The sequence below is a fragment of the Balaenoptera physalus genome (genome assembly GCF_965194825.1).
Source record: "Balaenoptera physalus genome assembly, chromosome: 15".
Classification (NCBI taxonomy): domain Eukaryota; kingdom Metazoa; phylum Chordata; class Mammalia; order Artiodactyla; family Balaenopteridae; genus Balaenoptera; species Balaenoptera physalus.
This window is the reverse complement of record NC_138894.1, coordinates 77,733,405-77,758,160: the sequence shown is the minus strand read 5'-3', so window position 1 is coordinate 77,758,160 and position 24,756 is coordinate 77,733,405. Positions and strand designations below refer to the sequence as shown.

General features: G+C 36.4%; 1 protein-coding gene across 3 annotated transcripts in view; it reads left to right on the top strand.

Annotated features, from left to right (window-relative positions):
* The window catches only part of RAB10 (RAB10, member RAS oncogene family), a 75,438-nt gene extending 52,056 nt beyond the window's left edge, over nucleotides 1–23,382 (top strand). For all 3 annotated transcript variants that reach the window (XM_082427580.1, XM_082427582.1, XM_082427581.1), the window contains 4 exons: nucleotides 11,642–11,780; nucleotides 15,812–15,901; nucleotides 16,257–16,358; nucleotides 20,902–23,382. In XM_082427580.1, coding sequence (XP_082283706.1) covers nucleotides 11,642–11,780; nucleotides 15,812–15,901; nucleotides 16,257–16,358; nucleotides 20,902–20,985 — 415 coding nt within the window. In that variant the 3' untranslated portion in view covers nucleotides 20,986–23,382. The remainder of the gene's footprint in view (nucleotides 1–11,641; nucleotides 11,781–15,811; nucleotides 15,902–16,256; nucleotides 16,359–20,901) is intronic.
* The last annotated feature ends 1,374 nt before the right edge of the window (nucleotides 23,383–24,756 follow it).

Genomic DNA, 24,756 nt, shown 5'->3' with positions numbered 1-24,756 from the left:
CCTCCTCCACTCTGTCCTCCACAGACTCTCCCTTCTGTTTCTTGACCTGTGGCTTTAAACATTTTTCCCTCCTCTTACCATTTTAGTTTCTGTAGCTTTTAGAAGTAAAGAGTAACACGTAACTAACACTTGTTTTTAAAAAGAGAGCCTTCCTCAGAAGGTGCTCTTTTGAAATAATAAGTCCTCCAGTGTAGCCTTCAAGATTAATCTAGAAAAGATTTCTAGTGTACCTATAAAATCAAGTATAGCACAGAAATGGCAACATTTATAATTTAGAGTTGTTTATAACACTTTAGAAGGAAAGTTTGATGTAGTTTAGGTTTTCATGTATACAATTGACTGCTTTTAATTTTTTTTTTAATTAATATTTATTTATTTATTTTTGGCTACATTGGGTCTTCGTCGCTGCACGCTGGCTTTCTCTAGTTGTGGTGAGCGGGGGCTGCTCTTCGTTCTGGTGTGCGGGCTTCTTACTGCGGTGGCTTCTCTTGTTGCGGAGCACAGGCTCTAGGCACGCAGGCTCAGTAGCTGTGGCTCGCGGGCTCTAGAGCGCAGGTTCAGTAGTTGTGGCGCACGGGCTTAGTTGCTCCGTGGCCTGTGGGATCTTCCCAGACCAGGGCTCAAACCCGCGTTCCCCGCACTGGCAGGCGGATTCTTAACCACTGCGCCACCAGGGAAGCCCTGCTTTTAATTTTAAATATCCATTTTCTTATAAAGATTAGGAATGAGTGACTGGTTAAAATTTGTGATTAATAGTTTTCAAGAGGTTAGCATTATGCCAGCTGATTTTGTTTTCTTTGCTTTAGTTGATATGCATGTTAATATTCCAGGGAGAAAAAAAGTCATGTAGCTCCAGGTTAAGAGATCTGCTGGGATATGCTGCAGTGATTCAAGAAAGCTTTTAGGATGAAAAACCCCATTACTCTTAACTTATGATGATACCAAAATCAAAATGCTATTCTCAACTTTAGTGCTTTGCTTCCAGTTGCTACTAAAAGAAAGCACAGTGATTTTTCTCTCTCTTTAGTTTGAATGAATATATTCAGGTTCTTGTTTCAGCATGAAAAGTTGTTCTGTGATTGAATATTAGTTTTGGAAACTTTCTTTAATCTGTGCTAAAACTTTGTCTTATTTTTCTTACTCGAATAGTCTTCACTCATTTCTTTCTAGGAATCTTTTAGTTTAACTGTTGCATAAGGGTCTCACCTGTCCAAGGCACATATGTGTGGGCCTGAAATTAGCTTGTTTGGCTGATAGAGAAGCAGCTAGCTATGGTTTTTAAAATCCCAGATCTCTAGAAAGTTTCTACCAAAGTATCTTTTGCTATCTACATTTTCCATAGAGTAGTGGGTCCTGCCAGGAAAACAGTCATAGTGAGTTACTTTAAGTCTGCCTTTTCTTTCTGTTTTTTTCTTTTCTGTTATTTTTGTTTGGGGGGGGGGTCAGAAATGTTTGCCACTGTCAACATCTGTATCTTGTACCAGCAGCAGATTTTAACATCAGCACCGTTACCAGAAACCAGTTAGTATCATATTGTAGAGAAATTAACCATTTACCTACATAAAGTGCCGGATAGATGAGAGCCATCTTTGAGTTTTCCCATTCCCTTAACCCCAACATCCAATTTAGCAAGTCTTATTGATTCTATCTCTAAAATATGTCTAGAATCCAAATACAATCTGATGTCTCCGTTGTTACCCCCTAGTTCAAGCCACCATTACCTCTTCTTTGGACCATTGCAGTAGGCTTTTAATATTCTAACAGGTCCTTACTTCCCCTTTTGCCTTCTTCCAGTACTTTTCCCAGGTAACAGCCTTAGTAACCTTTTTCAAATATAAATACGATCATGGTTGTCATTCCTTCCCCTATTTATAACCATTTTGACTTTCCATTGCATTTCGAATGAAAGCCGAAATTCCAAATCCAAGCTCCTTTCCACAGTTTACAGAGTGGTCCCCTGCCCGCTGTTCTGACCTCCTTTTGTGCTCCCTGTATATATAGTCTCTACCCACAGCTCATCTCCTTTAAATTCCATGAACATGGCAAGCTCTTTTCCAGTTTAGGACCTTTGTACATACCCTGTAGATCCCCCGTAACCCACCCAAGTGTAGCTAGACTAAGCATTCTGAAGTACCTCTCCATTCCAGAGGCTTCCCATTTCAACAGAAATAAATTTGAAAACTCCAGGTTCTGGCTACTGCCCCTTCTGACCTCATCTCTTACCAGCTTTGCTCCAGCCAACGTGGTCATTTTTTCCTCTCTTGAACATGCCAAGCATATTCCCATCTGTGGGCCCTTGTTATTCACCTGTTCCTTCTGCTTGGAATGCTTTTTATCAGATCTTTGTGTTGCTGCCTTCTCTCATTCAATCTCAGTTCATTGTTAGCCTCTGAGAGAGGCCCTGCATGATGACAAGCTAAAGCCACCCCAGTCCTTTAGGCACTATCATGTTTATCTTAGTTTATGTTTGTCATAGTATTTTTTTTAGTATCTAAATTTACCATATTTAAAAAATGTGTTCATTGTTGTTCCCCCCACTAGAATGTCAGCTTTTTGAGGGTGGGGATGCCATCTGTCTGATTTGTGGTTATGTAACCACCCCCTACAACAGACCCTGGCAGATTCAGATGCTGAATAAAATATTTGTTGACTGAATGACTTTGTTTGATTGGTTTCTGTTCATACTTCACTTCTCACTTACCTTAAACATCACCTCTATAGAGAGGACCTCCTTGATCATACTATCTAGATTACTTCCTCCCTCCCCTTTACATCATTCTTCATCACTCCACCCTGTTTACCTTGTTAACATTTATCACAATTTGGAATTACATATTTATTTACTTGTTTGTTCCTGTCCCCACTGTAATGTAAGCTCTGCAAGAGTAGGTATCAGGCTTTTGACTTTTGACCCATTTTGGGCAATGAAGATGAGCATAATTTAAACTCACGGTATTTTAGGTGTAGAGAAGTTGCATATCTGTGAGGAAATCCAGGCCTTGTTAAAATAAAACTCAATGTGAGAAATTTAACATCCTAATTTATAAAGTAAATAACTTCATTATGTTACCAAAAGCACAAAGTTATGAAATCTGGGGTCTCTGCCTTGCCGAGCAGCTTGATGTTGTCTCTGGCCTGTTCTAGTGCTGTCAGTGTCTAGACTAAAAATAACTGTCATAATAGCAGCCAGAGCACACGGCTTCTTTGACCCTGTGTGTGGGACTAACAATTAAGTAACTAAGCTCTTTTAGTTCCTAGGAATATATCACTCCTTTCATTATATGTCAGTGGGAAAAAATAGGATTTTACAACATTCTCTTAGCTGTGCATCTATCATTTTATGTAAGGAAAATTCTATTGCCATTGATTCATAATTTCAGAAATCTGATTATACTACATAGGCTGAGAAGAAAAAATTTTTAATAGGAGAGGAAAACCAAGTGGTTTTGAAAACAGGCTCAAAAACCTGTAATATGGGACATAAAAAGATAATGTGAATATATACAGTGTTTAATTGCTCTTCAGATAATAAACACCTGCTTTTGCTGATTGGAGTCAACCTGCCGTCTTTAGACCTGGGTGTATGTGTTTTAGGTTTTATGCAAACCTAAAAATAATTTGACCATGAATTAGCAGCTGTGGCTATTTTTAGCCCTGGGCAGAGGGTCACCAATTAGCTTAGAGGTAGTGAGGCAGGGACTCCCTTTCTGGTTTGAAATAAATTGTTGATTGCATTAACAATTGGTAGGGGTTGGTATTAGGAGGATCCAGGAAAAGGATAATTTTAAAAGACTTAGCAAGGAGAGCATATAAAAAGAAGGAAGAGGGGGTGTAAGAAGTTTTGGGAGATGGAGGAGACAAAAATCAAAGAACAGATGGAGTAGTATGCCATCAATCAAAACAAAAACTCTGATTTTGTTTTGAAATCATGATTACTTTTTCAGAAGGGCCATTAATATTTCAATATCTTTTATATCAGTATTTCATAACTAAGCAGCATAATAATATAAAAATAAAATTTCCTCTCCAGGTGCCATTGATTTAGATTTAGCTAAGTAGTTTCTTTACAGTGTGTTTTTTCTTGGTGGAGAATTTAGTCATAGATTTGACACTGAAGTGTGTATATAATTTGCTAATTGTGTAGTGTGAATGAATGGGGACGTGAGCCATATAAATACCTGGGTGTAACAGTGTTCCAAGAATGTTAGACAGTGTTGGGGGTGGTATTCATAGCAGAATGCTGTGGAAGATTTTTTCCCTAAATTGTTATTACTTATGATAAAAATTGAAATGCAAGTTTTCTATCCCTCCTACATTATAGCTGTTAGACACTACTGGAAGCCCGGTCCTGTATGTTCTTTGTCTTGGATAAGTACATTTTTAGCCTGGATTTTAGGTAGGAAACTTTAACCCCTCTCTAATGGGATAGAATTATTAGTTAATTTATACTTCTTTTTGCAATTTACAAAAGAACTAAACTATTTCTACTGTGATAGGACAAAGTTTTATTGTTTTTTCATGAAAACATTTATAATTACATCTGTTTTAAGGCAACTTGTAACTAAATAGATTAATAAAAGATAAAATAAGAATTTGGAATTGAGAAAAATGGAAAATGTAAATATACTGTCTCTAAAGGACAATTCATTTGCTATGCTTAATTTGTAAAATTTACCTATAAACTTCTTGGCGTCCAACACAAAAAGGGCAGGGAGGGAGGGCTACCAACAAAAAAAGTAAGTTATTCTTTTCAGAAATAACGTAAAAAAGCAGGAAAGAACAGGTCATAACTAATACAAAATAAGTTTTCATAAAGCTATTTGTAATGATTCTAATTTGTTAACGTAATATTGAGATAATGGAGATAAAATTGTGGTCTAAGAAGGTATATAAATACATAAATACAAATGCATACATGTGCGTGTGTTTGTGTGTGTGTGTGTGGCCTCTTAGTAGTCTAACCTAATTTAAGGATGCAACATAGAAGAATTGATACCAAGTCTGTTAGATGGTTTTTCTTAAATGTCATTTTTTTGGATAGGTATTACATTACCTCCTAACTCTGCTTTTGCACACACACCCATTTTTAACACAGTAGACAGAACAATTTTTTTTTAAACCCAGATTAAGTTATTTCTTTTCGTAAAACCCTCCAGTAGACTTCCCATCTCACTCAGAGGAAAAGCTGCGATGCTTGCCGAGGCCTATAAGATCCTACACGATCTGCACTGCCGCCCCACCACCTCTCTGATCTCCTACTAGTCTGGCTTCACTCCTTCCATTCCAGTCACATTGATCTCCTTTCTATTCCTCAACCATGCCTCAGGACCTTTGCACTTGTTCTTCTTTCCCCTTCTTGGAATACCATTGCTCCCACGTATTTGTATGGCTCACTTTCTTATTCCCTTCACTTCCTCTGCCCTGTTTAAAATTTCGCTTGCTTGCACCATCCCCAGCATCAGCCCCTAGTCTCTTTACTTTTTGTCTTCTTGGCACTTTTCACCCTCTGAAGAAGTGTAATTCCAGAAATTAGTATGACAGGGCTGAGATTCTCTTAAGAAAATTGAAAAGTCCAGCCAAATCTTTAACTTGGCTAAATAAAAAAACATACTACTTTTTTACAGAAATAGGCTTCAGGTTAGGATAGGCCAAGGTTTTCCTTGTGAAGCAATTTTGATTATAGCTTAAACACACACAACTATTAACTTGAGAGAGCTCTGAATACCATAGACATAGAGCATCTCTATAGAGATGGTTTTGACTTAGGACATTTTAAAAGCACAATTAAATTTTGGGTCACATATAATGATACTATTACATGTTTGCCTATTTTTATACTATAGATTCTTTGGGGTTATCTATAATAAATACAAATTAACTATAAAATTTTACTTTAGTTATCCCTACTACTTTGTAAAAAAAAACCCCAAAGACCCAGGGAGGTTAAATACCTTCAAGGTCACTCAGCTGGAAGGATTGGAACCTGACAATAAAGTTGGATCTGACTCCAGACCCATGTTCTGTGTGTGTTCTTGCATAATGCCTAGCACATGGTAGACCCACAGTATATATTTGAATTGATGGATAAATGGATAGGTGTCAGATATATGAACATGTAATGCACACTGTGATTAAATGTAAGGAATATTAATGTATTGGTAGTTCTTTTTTTTTTTTTTTAATATAATTTATTTTTTTTAAACTTTGGGTTTATTTATTTATTTATGGCTGTGTTGGGTCTTCGTTTCTGTGCGAGGGCTTTCTCTAGTTGCAGCAAGCGGGGGCCACTCTTCATCGCGGTGCGTGGACCTCTCTTGTTGCGGAGCACAGGCTCCAGACGCGCAGGCTCAGTAGTTGTGGCACACGGGCTTAGTTGCTCCGCGGCATGTGGGATCTTCCCAGACCAGGGCTCGAACCCGTGTCCCCTGCATTGGCAGGCAGATTCTCAACCACTGCGCCACCAGGGAAGCCCTGGTAGTTCTTTTATATTCCTTGCTACTTATATTTTTAGACATATAAGCACTATTTTTAAAAATGTACGTTTTTAAGGGTCATGTAACTAAATTGGAATGCCTTGATTCTAAAATATAATAAAGGACTGCTAGGTAAGATTCTGAAATACTGACTCATTAACAAACATTTGAGTGTTTATTCACCATGTAGATACTGTGGATTCTGCAGTGAACAAGACAGACAAATCTCTGATGGAACCTACATTTTAGAGGACATGGGAGACAGTAAATAAATCTGTAATAAGTGCTTTGTAGAGAAGTAAAGCGAGGAGATGGAATGGAGAGAGACTGGATGACTATTTAAATTGGATGGGCAGAGAAGGCTTCTGATAAGGTGATGGTTAAAATGCAAAGATGAGGTGCCAACCATGTACAGGACTGTGGGCACAGCTAGTACAGAAGCTCTCTGGTGAGACCAAGATTGTGAATTTGGAGACATGAAAAAAATGTGGTTCTAGCTGTCAGGGAAAAGAGTGCCTCAAAATTTGGGGGGGCTGGTGAAAAGTACAAATCCTGTAATACTTTGTAAACTTCAGGGTAAGGATTTTGAGATTGGCTCTGGTTATAATGAATTGCCATTGGAATTTTTAGTTTGTTTTTTTAAGCCTAGTCATGTTTTCCGTTTGTTTACTTGTTTTGTAATGGCTTTATTGAGACATAATTCACATACCTTATAATTCACCCACTTAAAGTGTACAATTAAATAGTTTTTTAGTATATTTGCAATGTATATTCACCATGATCACAATTTTAGAACATTTTTATACTTCTGGAAAGAAACCCGTACCCTTTAGCAGCCTCTTTCCATCCTGCCCAAACCCGTCATCCAGGGTAACCACTAACCTACTTTCTGTCTCTGTACAGATTTTCCTATTCTGGATATTTCATAGAAGTGGAATTATATTACAATATGTGATCTTTTGTGTCTCATTTCTTTCACTGAACATAATGTTATCAGGGTTCACCCATGTTGTAGCATATATCAGTACTTCGTTCCTTTTTATGGCTGAATAATATTCCATTGTGTGGATATACTACATTTTATTTACCCATTCATTAGTTGATGAACATTTAGGTTGTTTCTACTTTTTGACTGTTATGAATAATGTTGTTATGAACATTCTTTTATAAGTTTTTGGGTGGGCATATGTTTTCATTTCTCTTGGTAATATACCTAGGAGTGGAATTGCTGGATCGTTTGGTAGCTGTATGTTTAACATTTTGAGGAACTGCCAGACTGTTTTCCAAAGTGGTTGCATCATTTTGCATTCCCACCAGCGTTAGAGGGTTCCAATTTATCTACATGCTCACCAACATGTGTTATTGTTTGGTTTTTTGATTATACCCATCTAGTGCCTGTGAAGGGGTTTTAATTTGCAACTTCCTAATGATGTTGAATATCCTTTCATGTGCTTATTGGGCATTTGTGTATCTTCTTTGGATAAAAATCATTTATCCTTTATTGAGTTGTAAGAGTTCTTTATATATTCTGCATGTACAAGTTCCTTATCAATATATGATCTACAAATATTTTCTTCCATTTTGCAGGTTTTCTTTCCACTTTCTTGATGGTGTCCATTGAAGCACAAAACTTTTTAATTTTGATGAAGTCCAGTTTATTATTTTTTTCCATTGCTTGTGATTTTGGTACAGCATGTTTAAGAAACAGTTGCCAAATCTAAAATCATGAAGCTGTTCTCCTATGTTTTCTTGTAAGAGTATCATAGTTTTAGCTCTTAACATTTTAGGTCTTAGATCTGTTTTGCATTAATTTTTATATACGGTATGAGGTGGGGTCCAACCTCATTTTTTTGCATAAAGATAGCCAGTTGTTTCAGCTCCATTTTTTCCCCATTGAAGCTTTTGGAAATTTTAAGCAGCAAAATGATATGATCACACATATATTTAAAGATCACTCTGCTATTGTGTAGAGAATGTCAGCTCCTACTTCTCTAAATGTTAGAATGCCAACAAAAGATACTGAGAGTTGAGCAGACACATGGTTTCTGAAAAGTCATGAGAATAAAATGTTTCAAGAGAAGGTGGTCAACTGTGTAGAATCCTACTGAATGATTACTGTATATGTAAGGGAACTAAATACTGGATTTGGCCATCAGACTTTTCGAACAAGAACAGTCTTGGTAGAATAGTAGTAATAGCAGTCGGATTAGAATTGGTTGAGGAATGAATTTGGAGAGACAGAAACTAGAGATAACTCTTTAAAGAAGATTGCCAGGAAGATTTTTTTTGGTCAGTGTAGACAAGCTTGTCCTAAAATGTGTATGAAAAGGCTAGAATAGCTAAAACAACTCTGACAGAAAAAGAAGTGAGAGGAATCAGTCTACCTGATTTTAAGAATTTATTTAGCTAAAGTAATCAAGACAGTACAGTATTGGGGGAGGCACAGATAGATACACAGATCATTGTAACAGAATAAAAAACCCAGAAATAGATTGAACCATGGCCTACTGGTTTTTGCCAAAGGTGAAAAGCAATTCAATGAAGAAAGGATATTTCCTTAACGTTTTCAACAAATGGTGCTAGAGCAGTTGGGCATCCATGAGTAAAAAGGTGAACCCTCTACTCAAAATTCACACATTGTACCAAAATTAATTCAAACTGTGTCATCAGTTTAAATGTAAAATGTAAAACCATGAGACTTTGAGAAGAAAACATAGGAGAAAATCTTTGGGACCTAAGATTAGGTGAAGAGTAGATATAACACTAAACCACAATCCATAGAAGATTTTAAAAATTAATAAATTGGATTTCAACAAAATTAAAAATATTTGCTCTACAAAAGACCCTGTCAAAAGAATGAAAAAACTAGTTACAGACTTGGAGAAAATATTCCCAAACCACATAACCTGACAGAGGACTTATATGTAAAAAGAACTCTCGACACGCAATAGTTTAAAAAAAAAGGGGGCGGGGGGGGAACCATCCAATTAGAAAATAGGCAAAAGAGGGAATTCCCTGGCGGTCCACTGGTTAGGACTCTGTGCTTCCACTGCAGGGGACACAGGTTTGATCCCTGGTTGGGGAACTAGGATCCTGCATGCTGCACTGTGCAGCTAAAAAAAAAAAAAGAAAGAAAATAGGCAAAAGACACAAATAGACATTTCACCAGAGAGGATATATGGATTGCAGATAACTGCATGAAAAAGTGTATAACATCATTAGCCATAGAGAAACACAAATTAAAATGATGATGAGATATCACTGCATGCCCTATTAGTACAACTAAAATAAAATATAGTGAGAACACCAAATGCTGATGAGGATGCAAAGAAACTGGGTCTCTCATACATTGCTAGTGGGAATGTATTAAAGTAGTATAGCCACTCTAGAAAAGTCTGGCAGTTTCTTATAAAGTTAAACATATACTTACCATCTGACTCAGCAGTAACATTCCTGGGTGTTCATCCCCGAGAAATGAAAACTTATGTACACACAGAAACTTGTACACAGATGTTCATAGCAACTTTATTTGTAATAGCCAAAAACTAAAAACAACCCAAATATCCTTACACGGGTGAGTGATTAAACAAACTGTGATGAGTCCATTCAGTGGAATACTACCCAGCAATAAAATGAGACGGACTAGTATTACATGCAACAACTTGGGTAGATCTCAAGGGCATTATGCTGGAAAAAGTGAAAACAGCCGTTTCACAAGGTTGCATTATGCATGATTCCATTTATATAACATTCTGGAAATGGCAAAAGTAGAGAAATGGAAAACAGACTATTAGCCAGGGTGTAGGGACTATAGGAGGTAGAGGAGTGAGTGATACAACAGTTTTCTGCCTTCTTTGTGGCAGTGACTACACAAATCTATACATGTGATAAAATTGCAGAGAACAGTACTCTAATAATGTCTGTAGATTGTACCAGTGTCAATTTCTTTTTGTACTATGATGTAAGATGTTACCATTGGGAAAAACTGGGTAAAGGGTACACAGGACCTCTTTGTACTGTTTTCAAAATTTCCTGTGAGGGTATAGTTATTTTAAAACAAAAGTTTTAAAAAGAAGTTTCCTGGGAAGGGGAACAGAGAAATGCAGTGTTAGTTGGAGGGATGTGGGGTTGAGAGTGGGGTTTTTGGTTTGTTTGAATTTTGCTTTTTTTAGAAAAGATAGGGGAGGGACTTCCCTGGTGGCGCAGTGGTTAAGAATCCGCCTGCCAATGCAGGGGACTCGAGTTTGAGCTCTGGTCCGGGAAGATCCCGCATGCTGCGGAGCAACTGGGCCCGTGTGCCACAATTACTGAGCCTGTGTTCTAGAGCCCGCGAGCCACAACTACTGAGCCCGCGTGCCACAGCTGCTGAAGCCCACACGCCTAGAGCCCGTGCTCTACAAGAGAAGCCACTGCAATGAGAAGCCCCCACACCACAACAAAGCGTAGCCCCTGCTCGCCACAACTAGAGAAAGCCCGCGCGCAGCAACGAAGACCCAACACAGCCAAAAATAAATAAATTTAAAAAAAAAAAAAGGGGGAGACTTAAATATGTACATATGCTAATTATAATGATCCATAAAAAGAAATTGGTGATGCAAATGAGGGAAAAATTACGGGAGCAAAATATCTTAAATCTTTGGCTTGAAAGAATTGAAAAATACTACAATTTACATATTTCTGTCCTGTTATTTATAAATGAGGTTATCTTTACAAATTTTTGTAAATGATTCTAAAGATAAATGTGGCTATACTATGGTGTAGTCCTTTAATGTTCTAAAAATTCCACAAGCTTTTGTATTACATTATGGAACTAGATCACTAAATAAATGGAATTCCAAGAGTTTTTATCACACTTGCTGGTATTCGTCTTTAAATAACTTTAAAAAGAATTTTATGTCACTTTGTACTGTTTTCCCTTTCAGATTTTCATCCAGTATTGGTAGGTTGTTAATTTCCTTAGACTAAAAAGTATTTGCACATATATATGTTTACGAATAACCGTAATTGTTTACTATTTAAGAATTAAATGATTGGTGGTTCTATTTTGTTTTGTGTCATATAGTGGATTTTAATCTCTATTTTACCAAACTGTTCTACTGTTTTTGCCCTTTATCTAGAACTTAGTAATATCAAAATGCTCAGTGCAAATTATTGGCTGTTTATTTCAGGGATACGGCAGGCCAGGAGCGATTTCACACCATCACAACCTCCTACTACAGAGGAGCAATGGGTATCATGCTAGTATATGACATCACAAATGGTAAAAGTTTTGAAAACATCAGCAAATGGCTTAGAAACATAGATGAGGTAAGACCTAGAAATTGTGTAAACCCTACATAAACACACATTTGTGTGCTTGGTTAAGAAGAATAAATATTCCAGTTGATCTTATAGTGTTTGCTATCATTACTATTGAATATTTCTACTTGTTTATAGGGTAATGTTATTTTTTGCTTACCTTTTTCTTAAAATTTTGGGCAGATCTGTTTTGAACCCCATCCAAGGCAATTGCCAGATTACCCAGAAGCTCTATACAGCCATCTTGTAAGATGGCCCCAAATAGAAGCTACCAGTGGTTTTACACACCTGTCTAAATGAATTCTTTTTTGGGGAATTTTTATTGAATGAATGAATTACATTTTCAATAGTAATTTTAAAAACGTATTTTTGGGAATTCCCTGGCGGTCCATGGGTTAGGACTTGGCACTTTCACTGCTGTGGCCCAGGTTCAATCCCTGGTCAGGGAACTAAGATCCCACAAGCCGTGTGGCATGCCAAAAATAAATAATAAATAAATAAAAACGTATTTTTAACTTATGGAAATACCATATCACTTCTGGACATTTTGAAAGATACAGAGTACTAATACAGTAAAATGCTAACCAAGAAAATAGTGCCATATCATTGCACGTGAAGATGTCAGTTTTTATAAGGTAGTGTGTCAAAGCATGTCTGTTTCTGTGCATAGGTTGCTTCTTGTTGGAATTATTTTTCATGTCTTATTGCTACCTTCTATGCTTTGAATTTCATTAAGACTAACTCTTGGGAATTCCCTGGCGGTCCAGTGGTTAGGACTCTGCACTTCTATTGCAAGGGGCCCAGGTTTGATCCCTGGTCGGGGAACTAAGATCCCGCAAGCTGTGTGGCACGGCCAAAAATAAAAAACCTCTTTAAAGCAACTTTTGGCTGGAAACACAAAGACCAAGTCTTAAGCCAGTATTAGACCCAAGATAATAATATCTTCAATGGTAGCAATCCTAAGGGCTTATTACTAACTTTTCCGTTGCTACAAGAAGTCTGTTAGTATTTAATAATCTGTTAATGACACAGATTTTGAAACCAAAAACAAAGCCTCCATTTTAAAATTTCCTTAGCCTTTATTTTATTGTTCGGCCAAGTAGCATGTGTAATAAGAGCAGTTTATATAGAGAGACTATGCAATGTTCCAGCAGCAACCGATTTTCCCATTCTGTGACATCAACTGGATGTCCTACAATTCAATCCTGTTCTGACACTAACTACTCAGTCTTAGTGTCAGACTCCACAGGTTTAAGGACTCAGTCCCACAAGACTGCTCTTCCTTCAAATGCAAGTCCTGGGTCCCCCAGGCTACCTGCACTTCTGTGTGACTTGGCTACAAATTTGGAGGTTCCCATGACCCATTTGGGGGTTCAGTAATTTGCTAAAATGACTCACGGAACTCAGGAAAGAGCTATACTTACAATTGTATTATAAAGGACACAACTCTGGAACTGCTAAATGGAAGAGATGCATAGACAGTGTATGGGGGTTGGAGAATGCAGAGCTTCTAGGCTGTCTCTGGACATGTAGCCCTCTTGGCACCTTGATGTGTTCACCAACCAAGAAGATACCCTAACTTCATTGTTTCCAAGTTTTAATGGGGGCCTCGTTACATAGTCATGATAATTAAATCATTGACCTCTGGTGATTGACCCTAATCTCTAGCCCCCTTCACCTCATGGCGGGTGGGGGTTAAAAGTCTCAGCCCTCAGTGTTTGGTTCCTCTGGTGACCAGCCTCCATTGTGAAACTCTGTAGAGGCCCTGGCGAGAGTCCTTTATTAGCATAAATTTAGGTAAACAGAAAGAGGCTTGTTATGAATAACAAAAGACACTCCTATCACTCAGGAAATTAGGAGCACTGTGCCAGGAATAGAAACAAAGACCAAAAATATGTTTTTTATTATACCACAGGCTCATACATTTAACTTGGTAGGCTGGATGGCTTAAGTTTCCCAGCATGAGAACTAACATACGTAAAACCCAGCCATTAAAAAAAAATGTTTTTCTGATATATAAGAGATTGACTTTGTCTAATTTTTAATGTGTTGTAGAAATTTAAACTTTAACAGCTGAATTGATCCAGCAGCATTTAAGAAAAGATTATATATCATGGTCAAGAGAAATTTACCTAGGAATGCAACATATGAAATAATGTAATACACCATATTAATAAAAGACAAAAACCATATGATCTTGTCAACAGACACACACAAAAAAACCCATTTGACAAAATCTAAAAGACATATGTGAAAATCCCACAGACAACATCATCCTTTCCCCTACAATCAAGAACATGATTAGTATGCCTGCTCTGGCCACTACTGTTTAACATTGTACTAGAGGTTCTAGCCAGGGCATTTAGGCAAAGAAAAAAAAGAGCACCCAGATTGGAAAGTAAAACTATATTTGTAAATGGTGTGATCTTGTATATAGAAAATCCTAAGGAATCCACACACTTCCACCAAAAAATAAAACTATTAGAACTAATAAACAAGTTCAGTACGGTTGTAGGAAGCAAGATTAGTATACAAAAATCAGTTGTATTTATATACATTAGCAGCAAATAATCAAAAATTGAAATTAAGAATATAATTTTATTTATAATAGCATCAAAAAGAAAAAAATAAGAAAAATTTAACCAAAGAAGCACAAGGCTTTGAAAACCATAAAATGTTGTTAAAAGAAACTAAAGAATATCTAAATAATTGGAAAGACATCCCATGTCCATGAATTGGAAGATTCCATATTGTTAAAATGGCAGTACTACCCAAAGTGTTCTGCAGATTTAGTGAAATCCCTATCAAAATCCCAGCTGCTTCTTTTGGATAGGGGCGGGGGTTGACAGGCTGATTCTAAAATTCATATGGAAATTCAGGGTACCCAGAATAGCCAAACAGTCTTGAAATAGGCAGTGACATTTAAGCTGAGACCTGAAGAGATGAGTAGACGGTATCCAGATAAGGATGGGGCTGGTGGAAATAATATGATGGATTCAAATTTAAGACAAACCAAGTCTCATAAATTACTTTTGGTGTCCAGAGACCATAATTGTGTTGCTGCAGGGATATTTCAGGGAAAGGTGCATTGGGCCAAAGATAGACAATTTGAGATATTTTCCCCATCCCATGGGTTGCTTTTTCATTCTGCTGATAGTGATCTTTGACACACAGAAGTTTTTAATTTTGATGAAGTACAATTCATCTGTTTTTTCTTTTTTGTTGCTTATGCTTTTGGTGTCATATCTGAGAAATCATTGCCAATTCCAAGGTCATAAAACTTTTTCCCTATGTTTTTTTCTAAGAGTTTAATAGATTTAGGTCTTCTATTTAGGTCTTTGATCCAATTTTGAGTATGGTGTTGTAAGTTAAAGATCCAGCTTCATTCTTTTGCATGTTGATATCTGGTATTCCCAACACCATTTGTTGAGAAGACTGTCCTTTCCCCCATTGGATGGTCTTGGCACTCTTGTTGAAAATCATTTGATGGTGTACACAAGAGTTTATTTCGGGTATCTCTATTCTGTTCTTCTTGTCTATGTCTGTCCTTATGCCAAGAGCACACTGTTTTGATTACTGTAGCTTTGCAGTAAGTTTTGAAATCAGGAAGTAAGTGTGAATCTTCCAACTTTGTACTTCTTTTCAAGATTGTTTTGGCTATTCAGGGTCCCTTGATATTCCACATGAATTTTAGAGATGGATTTTCCTATTTGTGCAGAAGATGTCATTAGGATTTCAGTGGAGCAACATTTGTTTTTAACTGATTTTTGTGCACGGACTCCCCTAGCAATGTGACTTTTTGAGACTCTAAGGGCTCTATAGAATTTTAAACTAAGGTTTCTTATAGGGTAATACACATTATCTAAAATCATGATCCAGCTTGGATTTAGACTATGTGTAAGAAATTACAGTTTCAGATCTTTTCCATATGTCCTCTCTTGTTGAGAATGTTTCTAGAAACTAGACAGCCTCCTATAAAGTCATTTTTATTAAGCCATAATTCATGGTAGTGTGTAAATTAAAATTTTATTTCATTTTAGCATGCCAATGAAGATGTGGAAAGAATGTTACTAGGAAACAAGTGTGATATGGATGATAAAAGAGTTGTACCTAAAGGAAAAGGAGAACAGGTAAAAAGCTCTGAATGAGACTAATATGCTGCCCTTTCTTTGTGAAGATGGTGTTGCATTTGATTGTTTTTACATTAGTGGTAGTGGAGTGCACTTGAGCTATTCGCATCCTTTTAAAAATGCTATTGGAAATGATAGCTTATCATTTGAGTGAATTTTTGTTTGTTTGTTTGTTTGTTTTTTAAGGAGCTTGACCATTTGAGTCTTGACCCATTGAAATAATCTGTTCATTTTAGATAACCTAGTTGAGACTACTACCTTTAGAATAGTATTACTATTTCCTTTAGGATGCTAAAGTCATCAATTGGTAACCTGTACTTGATAATTTTATGATGATATTTTGCTTCTATTTTAGATTGCAAGAGAGCATGGTATTAGATTTTTTGAGACTAGTGCAAAAGCAAATATAAACATCGAAAAGGCGTTCCTCACATTAGCTGAAGATATCCTTCGAAAGGTAAATTTCTTTTTTCTTTTTCTTCTCTTTTCTTTTTTTTTTTTTTTTTTTTTTTTTACTGCTAAGGTGCCTGGTGTCACATTTGAACATTTCATGTTTTCTAAAGTACTAGACTTACATACAGAAATTGGGTTTGGGTGGTATTGTTTCTAAACTTTTACCCATCACCAATATATAATCCTCCAAAGTAAAGAAAGGAGCTGGAAGGAACAGGCAGCCATCTAGAAATCTCTAGGATCTAGTCAGTGGTAACAGTTGATATTCTGAGCTCCAGTACTCAGTCTCTAGCCTAATTTCATGCTCCTTTTTCCAACTTTTTGTCTGGTCCATGGTGTTATGGTTCTTCTGTTTCATTTCTCTTATATATCCTTTGCATTCCCATAGATAAAACATTTAAGATAAGAGGTGAATCTATGATGCAGTTATTGCTACAAAATCACTATTCTTCTATATAGTCATTTCTCAGACGTGCCAGTGAAGGGCATGTATATACTATATACTGAATAAATAGAGTAAGTCTGCCCCCAAATTTCATTTACCCAATCATTTCAACCTGTAAGGAAAAAAAAAAAAAAAAAAAAAAGCTGAAAATTGATCTTGGGGAATTTTACCTCGAGGTTAGTTTCTGGGTTTAATTTGTGAATCCCAAAATTTGCCAGTACAAGTAACATGTAGCAAACTTGGGAAATCTGATTTTCATATTTTTCCCTCAAATGACTAGATAAAATACACAGTTATGAATTAAGGTTATGAGTCCTGAATTCTCTATTCAGTCTTAATGGTATATTTAAACGCAAATAAAATAGAGAAAATCTGACACAATGCTGAAGGAGAAGCAAGTATTGTATAAGAGAAAATTTAATTGCTTCTAGTAACCCTTCTGTTTTTATACTTGAGATATCAGTATTTTTCCCCCCAAAAAAACCCCTCAAATTTCATACACACACACACACACACATATAAATCTAAGCTGTAATAGAGGTGGTATTATCAAGTGTAAATCTAATGGAATTTCTGAGGAACCAAGCAACTTAATTTTTTTGAGGGGAGAGCTATCTGTTTACTGTAGTGTTCAAACTAGAAAAAACAGTTATCACTCATTGCTGTTTAGAGTAACTACAAAAGTTGTGCCTGTCCACATCTGCCGACATCCTGCATATCATGTCTGATATCTATAATGTATTGATATATTGAGTAATGAAAAGCAAGTTAAGATATAACATGTGTGGTAAATGATCTTTTAAAAATTATATATGATACCAAAAACACATGTACACATACACACACACACATTTGGTTATGCTTAGCAAATAAGGATCTGGAAGGATATATACCAGACTCTAAGTAGTGAGTACTCTAGTGTGATGGTGGGAAGGGGAAGGGGATACAGGACAGAATCACTTTTACCTCATGTACAGTTTTGTTTTGAAATTTTAACTTGCTTCTTTTTAAAGTTATAAAAACAATTAAAAAATATTTGTACACAACTGGATATAGGTAAAAACCCATTAGAATTCTTGAGGAAATATATTTTTATTTTAAAATATTCCTGTAAGAAACAAAAATTAAAATAGAACAGAAAAATACTAGGTAGACTACGAAAAAACATTTGTATTTTTAATTAAATGAAAGGAATAACAGATAGAAAAATACTTTAATTAGTGGAAAGTATAATACTTTGTATTTCTGAGATTGGTGGGTTACAGTGAAAAATTATTTCAGTACTTATAGGAATTATCACAAAACTTACTGAAATACCCGTGTTCTCTGTGTTTTTTCTCTTTCTGGAAATTTGGTCTTCTCCATTGTTTCTGACTTCTTTCTGTATTATATATCCCTTGATCTTCTTCCAGATCTTTGCATTTCAAAAAAATAGTGCTATATAGGCATATAATTTATGTGTCAGTGAGGTAGATCTTCCTTATCATATTAAAGGTTAAAAGGTATGGATGCACCAGTAAATAAAGATCTCAGTCTAGAGTCTTCCCCAGGTAGGCAGGCCCAATTGTGAGGCAGCATTTTTTCCCCATACACATACATGCACTTTTCAGTGTGATAAAGTTATGAGTTAAAACATCAAATGTAAACTTGCTTTAAAAGATGTAAAATACAGTAGTGATTCCTGACTAGCAACCTTCTGTGCAGTGCTTTTTCTCCTGAGTTGATAAAAGAAAAAAGAACTTTAGAATGAAAGCAATTTAAAACATTTAAAACTTAATTATTTGAATAGATAATTCACTCCCATGATTCAGACATTTAAAATAAAAAGAGTAAACATACAGAGAAGTTTCTCACTATATTCCCCCAACTCCTCATTCCTCCCCCATGGGTAACCAACCAATAATTAATTTCTTAGTTACTAATATATGAGTAAATATGAATATATATACATTTTATTCCCATCTTTCCTCCCCCCCCCCTTTTTTTTAAAAAAAAAAACAGGTAAGGCAACATGCTCTGCACTGTTTGGCACTTAATATAAGTAAAATAGTTCCATTTTTAAAATAACTGAGTGCTACTCCTTTGAGTATTATAATTAATACAGGTTTCCCAATGAGGGACATTTAGGTGATTTTCAGCCTTATTATCTCATAAATTGTGTTGTAGTGAATAATCTTTATATTATTTTACACGTGTGCAAGTATATTTGAAGGACAGATTCCCAGAAGTGGCCAAAGAGCATATAGTACATTTATAATTCTGATACATGCTTGCCACCTTCTGCCTGAGGGCTGTACCCTTTTATACTCCTGCCAGCAGTATATGAGAATGTCTGTTTACTCAAACTCTTGGCCAACATAGTGAATTATAAGACTTTCAGATGTTTTCCAACCTGACAGGTGAAAAACACAGATTTAATTTGCAGCTCTCTTATGAATAAGATGAGCACTTTTAAAGATATGTTTAAGAAGCACCTTTGTGTTTCCCTTTTCTGTAAACTTTTTTGTTTATTCTTTTGCCCACTTTTGCTATTTAGTTATTGGCCCTTTTTTTTGAGATTCTGTTTCAAGGGTCTAAGTTAAATTGTGCAAGCACAGACTGAATGATATGCTAACTGAATAAATGTAGTGACCTCCCTGGCTATAAGCACCCATATATCTTTAACTGACCCACACCCAGGAGTCCCAGAGAAAGAGTACTGCCTATGCAACTTTTCTTGCTGTGGCCAGGTGCTGAGCTGCCTATTTCTCTTCTGTGCATTTTTCACAAAGACCTTTTTAATGCAAAACTTGCATCTTTAACATACAGTGAAAAGAAGAATTCCGTAAGGCAGTGAGAGTAGGTGGGTTAGCTCAAAGTGCAAGTAGAAATTTCACCTCAGTATGAATTCAGCAGGCCTCTCTTGGGCTATGTGAGTTTTAGAAATTATTTTAATTTTTTCCCCTTGAGCTACCTTAACTTTATATTGTTTCCATGAGAAAATAAGTTCCCACTTATATCCTAGCTTTTAAAATTCCATTCATGATGAACACTGTTACACACACAACAGCATGGATAAATCACACAGGATAAATTGCACAGGCTGATACTGAGTAAAAGGAAAAAGAAATCAGATACAAAAGAATACATAAAATATGGTTCCATGTATATGAAGGTCAAAAACAGAAAAAACTAATCTATGGTGGTAGAAATCAGAGTATTGGTTACCTTTAGGAGGGTAGTACTGACTGGAAAGGGACACAAGGGAGCCTTCTGGGGGCATATTATGTTCTATATTTTGATCTGGTGGTTTCACAGCATATATTAAAAATCCAGCAAGCACAGTTAAGATTTGTATACTTTACTGTAGGTATGCTATCCCTAAAATAAATTCTGCTTTCATACATATAGGCTATCCACTTAAAATAGTATATTCTTCTGATTATACAAGTAATATCTAGGGTGTTGGGGGAATACAGGATTATACAAAGAGGTAAATAAAATAATTCATAAACCCACCACCTAAGGGTTACTACTATTAACATTTTGGTGTCTCTCATTTTGATTTTTTTCTGTATCCATTTTTAACATGAATAATACAACTTTGCATTCTGCCCCACCCTATTTCCTCCACTTAATGTTAGTGTATCATAGTTAAAATTGCCTTTTTAAAGCAATGCTATGGAAATACAAGCTCCAATCTCAAAAGGCAAGTAAAACTAAACAGAAAAGTGCTGTTTCACTACTCTGAAGTTAGACATGATCCATCATTGGTTTTATACATAAGCTTGATGATGCTTTTTAAGTACTAAATACTCAGGGGTCAGGCCAGGAGATAACATACCTCTCTTCACAAGAGTTAGGGCAGAGAAGGTTTCAGAAGTTCTACAAAGGAAAGCCAGGAGGCCTCAAGACATTTCACAACTTTGAAGAAAAAGGCAAAATGAAGATCAAAAACAAAACTTCCATTTCTTTGCTTTGCATGGGAGGGAAAACCTATCTCATGTGACTGTAATTGCACTGTGTTACTTAAATTAACATTTATGAGAATATTGCTGTTAAATCTTGATTTATCCATGGCAGTGTTTTTTCACGGGTTGCTTTCCTTGTGTGTTTGTTCCAGACCCCTGTAAAAGAGCCCAACAGTGAAAACGTAGATATCAGCAGTGGAGGAGGCGTGACAGGCTGGAAGAGCAAATGTTGCTGAACGCTCTCCTGCTCCATCAGTTACCATCCACCACCCTGTTTTCTCTTCCTGCTGCAAAATAAACCACTCTGTCCATTTTTAACTCTTCAACAGATATTTTTGTTCCTCATCTTTTAACTCCTAGTCCACCTGTTTTATTTGTTCTTTCATCTGTGACTGCTTGCTGACTTCATAATTTTCTTCAAACAAAAAAATGTATAGAAAAATCATGTCTGTGAGTTCATTTTTAAATGTACTTGCTCAGCTCACCACTGCATTTCAGTTGTATTATAGTCCAGTTCTTATCAACATTAAAACCTATAGCAATCATTTCAACTCTATTCTGCAAATTGTATAAGAATAAAAGTTAGAATTAACAATTTTATTTTGTACAACAGTGGAATTTTCTGTCATGGATAATGTGCTTGAGTCCCTATAATCTATAGACATGTGATAGCAAAAGAAACAAAAGCCAGGAAAACACTCATTTTCGCCTTGGATATGTAAATGGGGTTAATTTTGTCCTGTGCCTTATGTGGAAAGGAACTTCTTTGGTTTTTCCTTTTTTTGTTTTGGTGGAAGCATGTGCAGGAGACATATCATCGAAACATAAAGCATTAAAATGTTTGTGGTTTGCTTGGCTGTAATTTTCAAAGTAGTTAATTGAGGACAAAGGATAATGCAGAAATGATAGCTTTGGTTTGCGGCGTCTCATTTTAAGTGGCCTTGATATTTAAAACTATTCCTGCCACCGGTTCTTTTCCTTGGCCACTTTTTCCTTGTGTCTCTTCCTGCATGCTGCTTTATTTGCTTCTCCCCCACCACCCTGTGGTATGAGTTATTTAAAAATGAAAGGGGTAAACTAGCAGGTTTGTCAAGTTTAACATAAAGCACTGATTTAACTTGCTAAGTAAACTGAAAGATAAATTCTAACTGCCTGTTATCAAATGTCAGTTAACTGTGTCCTCCCCTCATTTTCTCTCTCCCCTAAAGCTTCTGTCCCAGATTCCTTCATTTGCTGTTCGACTTCATGTTCCTCTTCTCTTTCCCTCTTTGTTCCCTTCCTGTCTCTCCATTGAGTTTATGAAATGGAAGAGTTAATTGCATGCACTAGTGTTTGGAGGGTGTTGTGGTTTGTCTTTCTAATTAGGTGTATAGCCTATTCACTTTCCTAGAATAAACCTCTTAACCTAAATTTGAATAGTCTCCATTTTGGCAACTCCTCTAGCAGTTTGGTAGCCCAGTCAAGGTTGGTTCAAAAAGGTGGGAAGGAGGAGTGAAATTTATTAACATGTTTGCCAAATATATTGAGATTTGGCCTTTGAAGAACATTTTTTCAGTGTTAAGTTGTCTTTACCTTAAGATTTAGAAGTACGTTAGAATATTATTAATTTTAAGTCCTATCTTCACATCCCTTTGGAAAACTTGTATTACCATGGATTTGGAAAAAGGACAACAGAGGCTTTTCATGTGAAGATAAGATACTCTAGCTCTCTCTCACCCTGTCATTTTTTCACTTCATTTTTCTAGTTTTGCTTCATTGCTTATCATTAGGATAGGGTAAGTTAAGTTTGCTATGCTGCTGGCATCCTAAGATGATACCTTTGTTGAAATAATTGTGAATAGCATGATTCATTTCTAGCAGAGGCTGAGTTTAGGACAGCAGCTTCCATTGAAAAGTCTTTTTGTGTCGTGGATAGCATTTTAATGACCTCTTGGCTCACATAAACAACATAGGGACGTATCTGCTATGAACATCCATGAATTTTCAGATAGTGCCCTAAAAGTGATTTTATATGCCTCACTGGTGGTTGTTGTTCGGTTTTTTCCCTCACTTGACTTTATCATTGTTTACTACTAGTAAAAGCAGCATTGCCAAATAATCCTTAATTTTCCATTAAAAATAATAATGAAATGATGTTAAGCTTCTCAAAAAGTTTTAGGTTAAACCTACTGTTGTTAGATTAATTTTAATGTGTTTGTTGCTTTCTTTTATCTGGAATGTGGCAGTAGCTTTTTTTATTTTTAACCCTCTTTAATCCTTATTCAGTTCAGTGACTTAAGGTTTGAGAGCTAAACACTGGGATTTTTGGGTAACAAACTGACAGTTTTGTTGTTTGCATACTTATAATTGGCATTGTACATAGAAAGGATATGGCTACCTTTTGTTAAATCTGCACTTTCTAAATATCAAAAAAAAGGGAAATGGAGTATAAATCAATTTTTGTATAACCTGTTTGAAACATGAGTTTTATTTGCTTAATAATAGGGCTTTGCCCCCTTTTCTGTAAGTCTCTTGGGATCCTGTGTAGAAGCCGTTCTCATTCAACACCAAACAGTTAAGTCCATTCTCTGGTACTAGCTACAAATTCGGTTTCATATTCTACTTAACAATTTAAATAAACTGAAATATTTCTAGATGGTCTACTTCTGTTCGTATAAAAACAAAACTTGATTTCCAACTGCGTGGCTTGGTTTTCATTTATTTATGGAGTTTAAGATGGAGGATTCCTTCTGGAAATAGTGCAGAATAGCAAACTGGGTATTAGAGGAGCAGAAATAGAATAACTTTTTCAACTAGGGAATGCTGGGAAGGCAATTTCAAGGGCTATCATTGGAAGAAACTGCATTTTAAACGCAGAATCATCCTGGCATCAAGTGCACAACCATAGTCCCTCCCCAGCTAACACTTGCTAGAATGTGCCAGAGGCCAACTACAACTGAAGTCAGCTGATTACCCGGGGGCACCAAGGTAAGGCTGCCATGCTGGAGGATGAATCCTTGTTTTAGCAGTGACTGTCCTCTTATCTGAAAAATGTAAAGTGTTTCCTACTTTTTTTGTGAACCATAAAAAACAACTTTGGCTTTTTTTATATGTAGTGTTGATGAAAGAAATGTTTGATCCTGTATTAAGGCCTTATTAGTCAATAAATAAAGATAAATATTTGTTGACAAGATTATCTCTGCTGAAAGGATATATAGAGGTTTTCTCATAGTGCAGTTTTTATAAGGATCACCTAGAGTGATGTTAATGCTTCCCTGTTCACTCCCATCAACACAGAATTTTGTGTCTCGGGTGGGGCCTATGATTTCTGCCTTGAAGATTGGTATAGGAAAAGAGACCATGGCCTCTGCCCTTACATCTATGATCTAGTTTAGAAAGCAGAAGGAATTGGTGATCAGGTAAACATACAAGAGCCAAATAGTTGTGATCCAGATTTAAGTGCTGTATTAATAGAAGAGCAAGTTCAGTTGGTGAGAGTAGGTGGGGTGGTGTTTGAGAGAGGAGGGAGGGACATGAATTGGTCCTCAGATACGTGGATTGAATGGCTAGGGCTAAGGGGAGGTTAAGAGACCACAAGCACATTAAGAACAAGCTTTGCTTGTGTGGCAGACTACAAGTCCAGCTGGACAATGTGATAGACAGTAGGAGTTCTGGTGAGCCCTGCAGAGTGGAGAGAGCAGTGTGTTTGAGGAAAGCGAGTCTGGGTGGGCTGGAAGAGGAGAAACAAGGGTTCTAGAGATCAGACAAGGTTGCTGAATTACTGCGATTTGAATAAGACCAGACTAAAATGATGGCAGAGGGCAGGCTTAATATACAGGGGAGTATGTGAAAGAGAACGACTGTCTCTTGCCTACTAGGAAGCGGATTAGGTACTTGTGGCACTGTTCTTTGGGTTATGTCATCAACAACCTGGTGTAGTACCATTTGTACAAAATGAACTGTCTCAGGGTTAAGTAATTTGCTTCAGGTTGCACTGCCAGTTGGTGCTAGAGTTGGATTTTGAAACC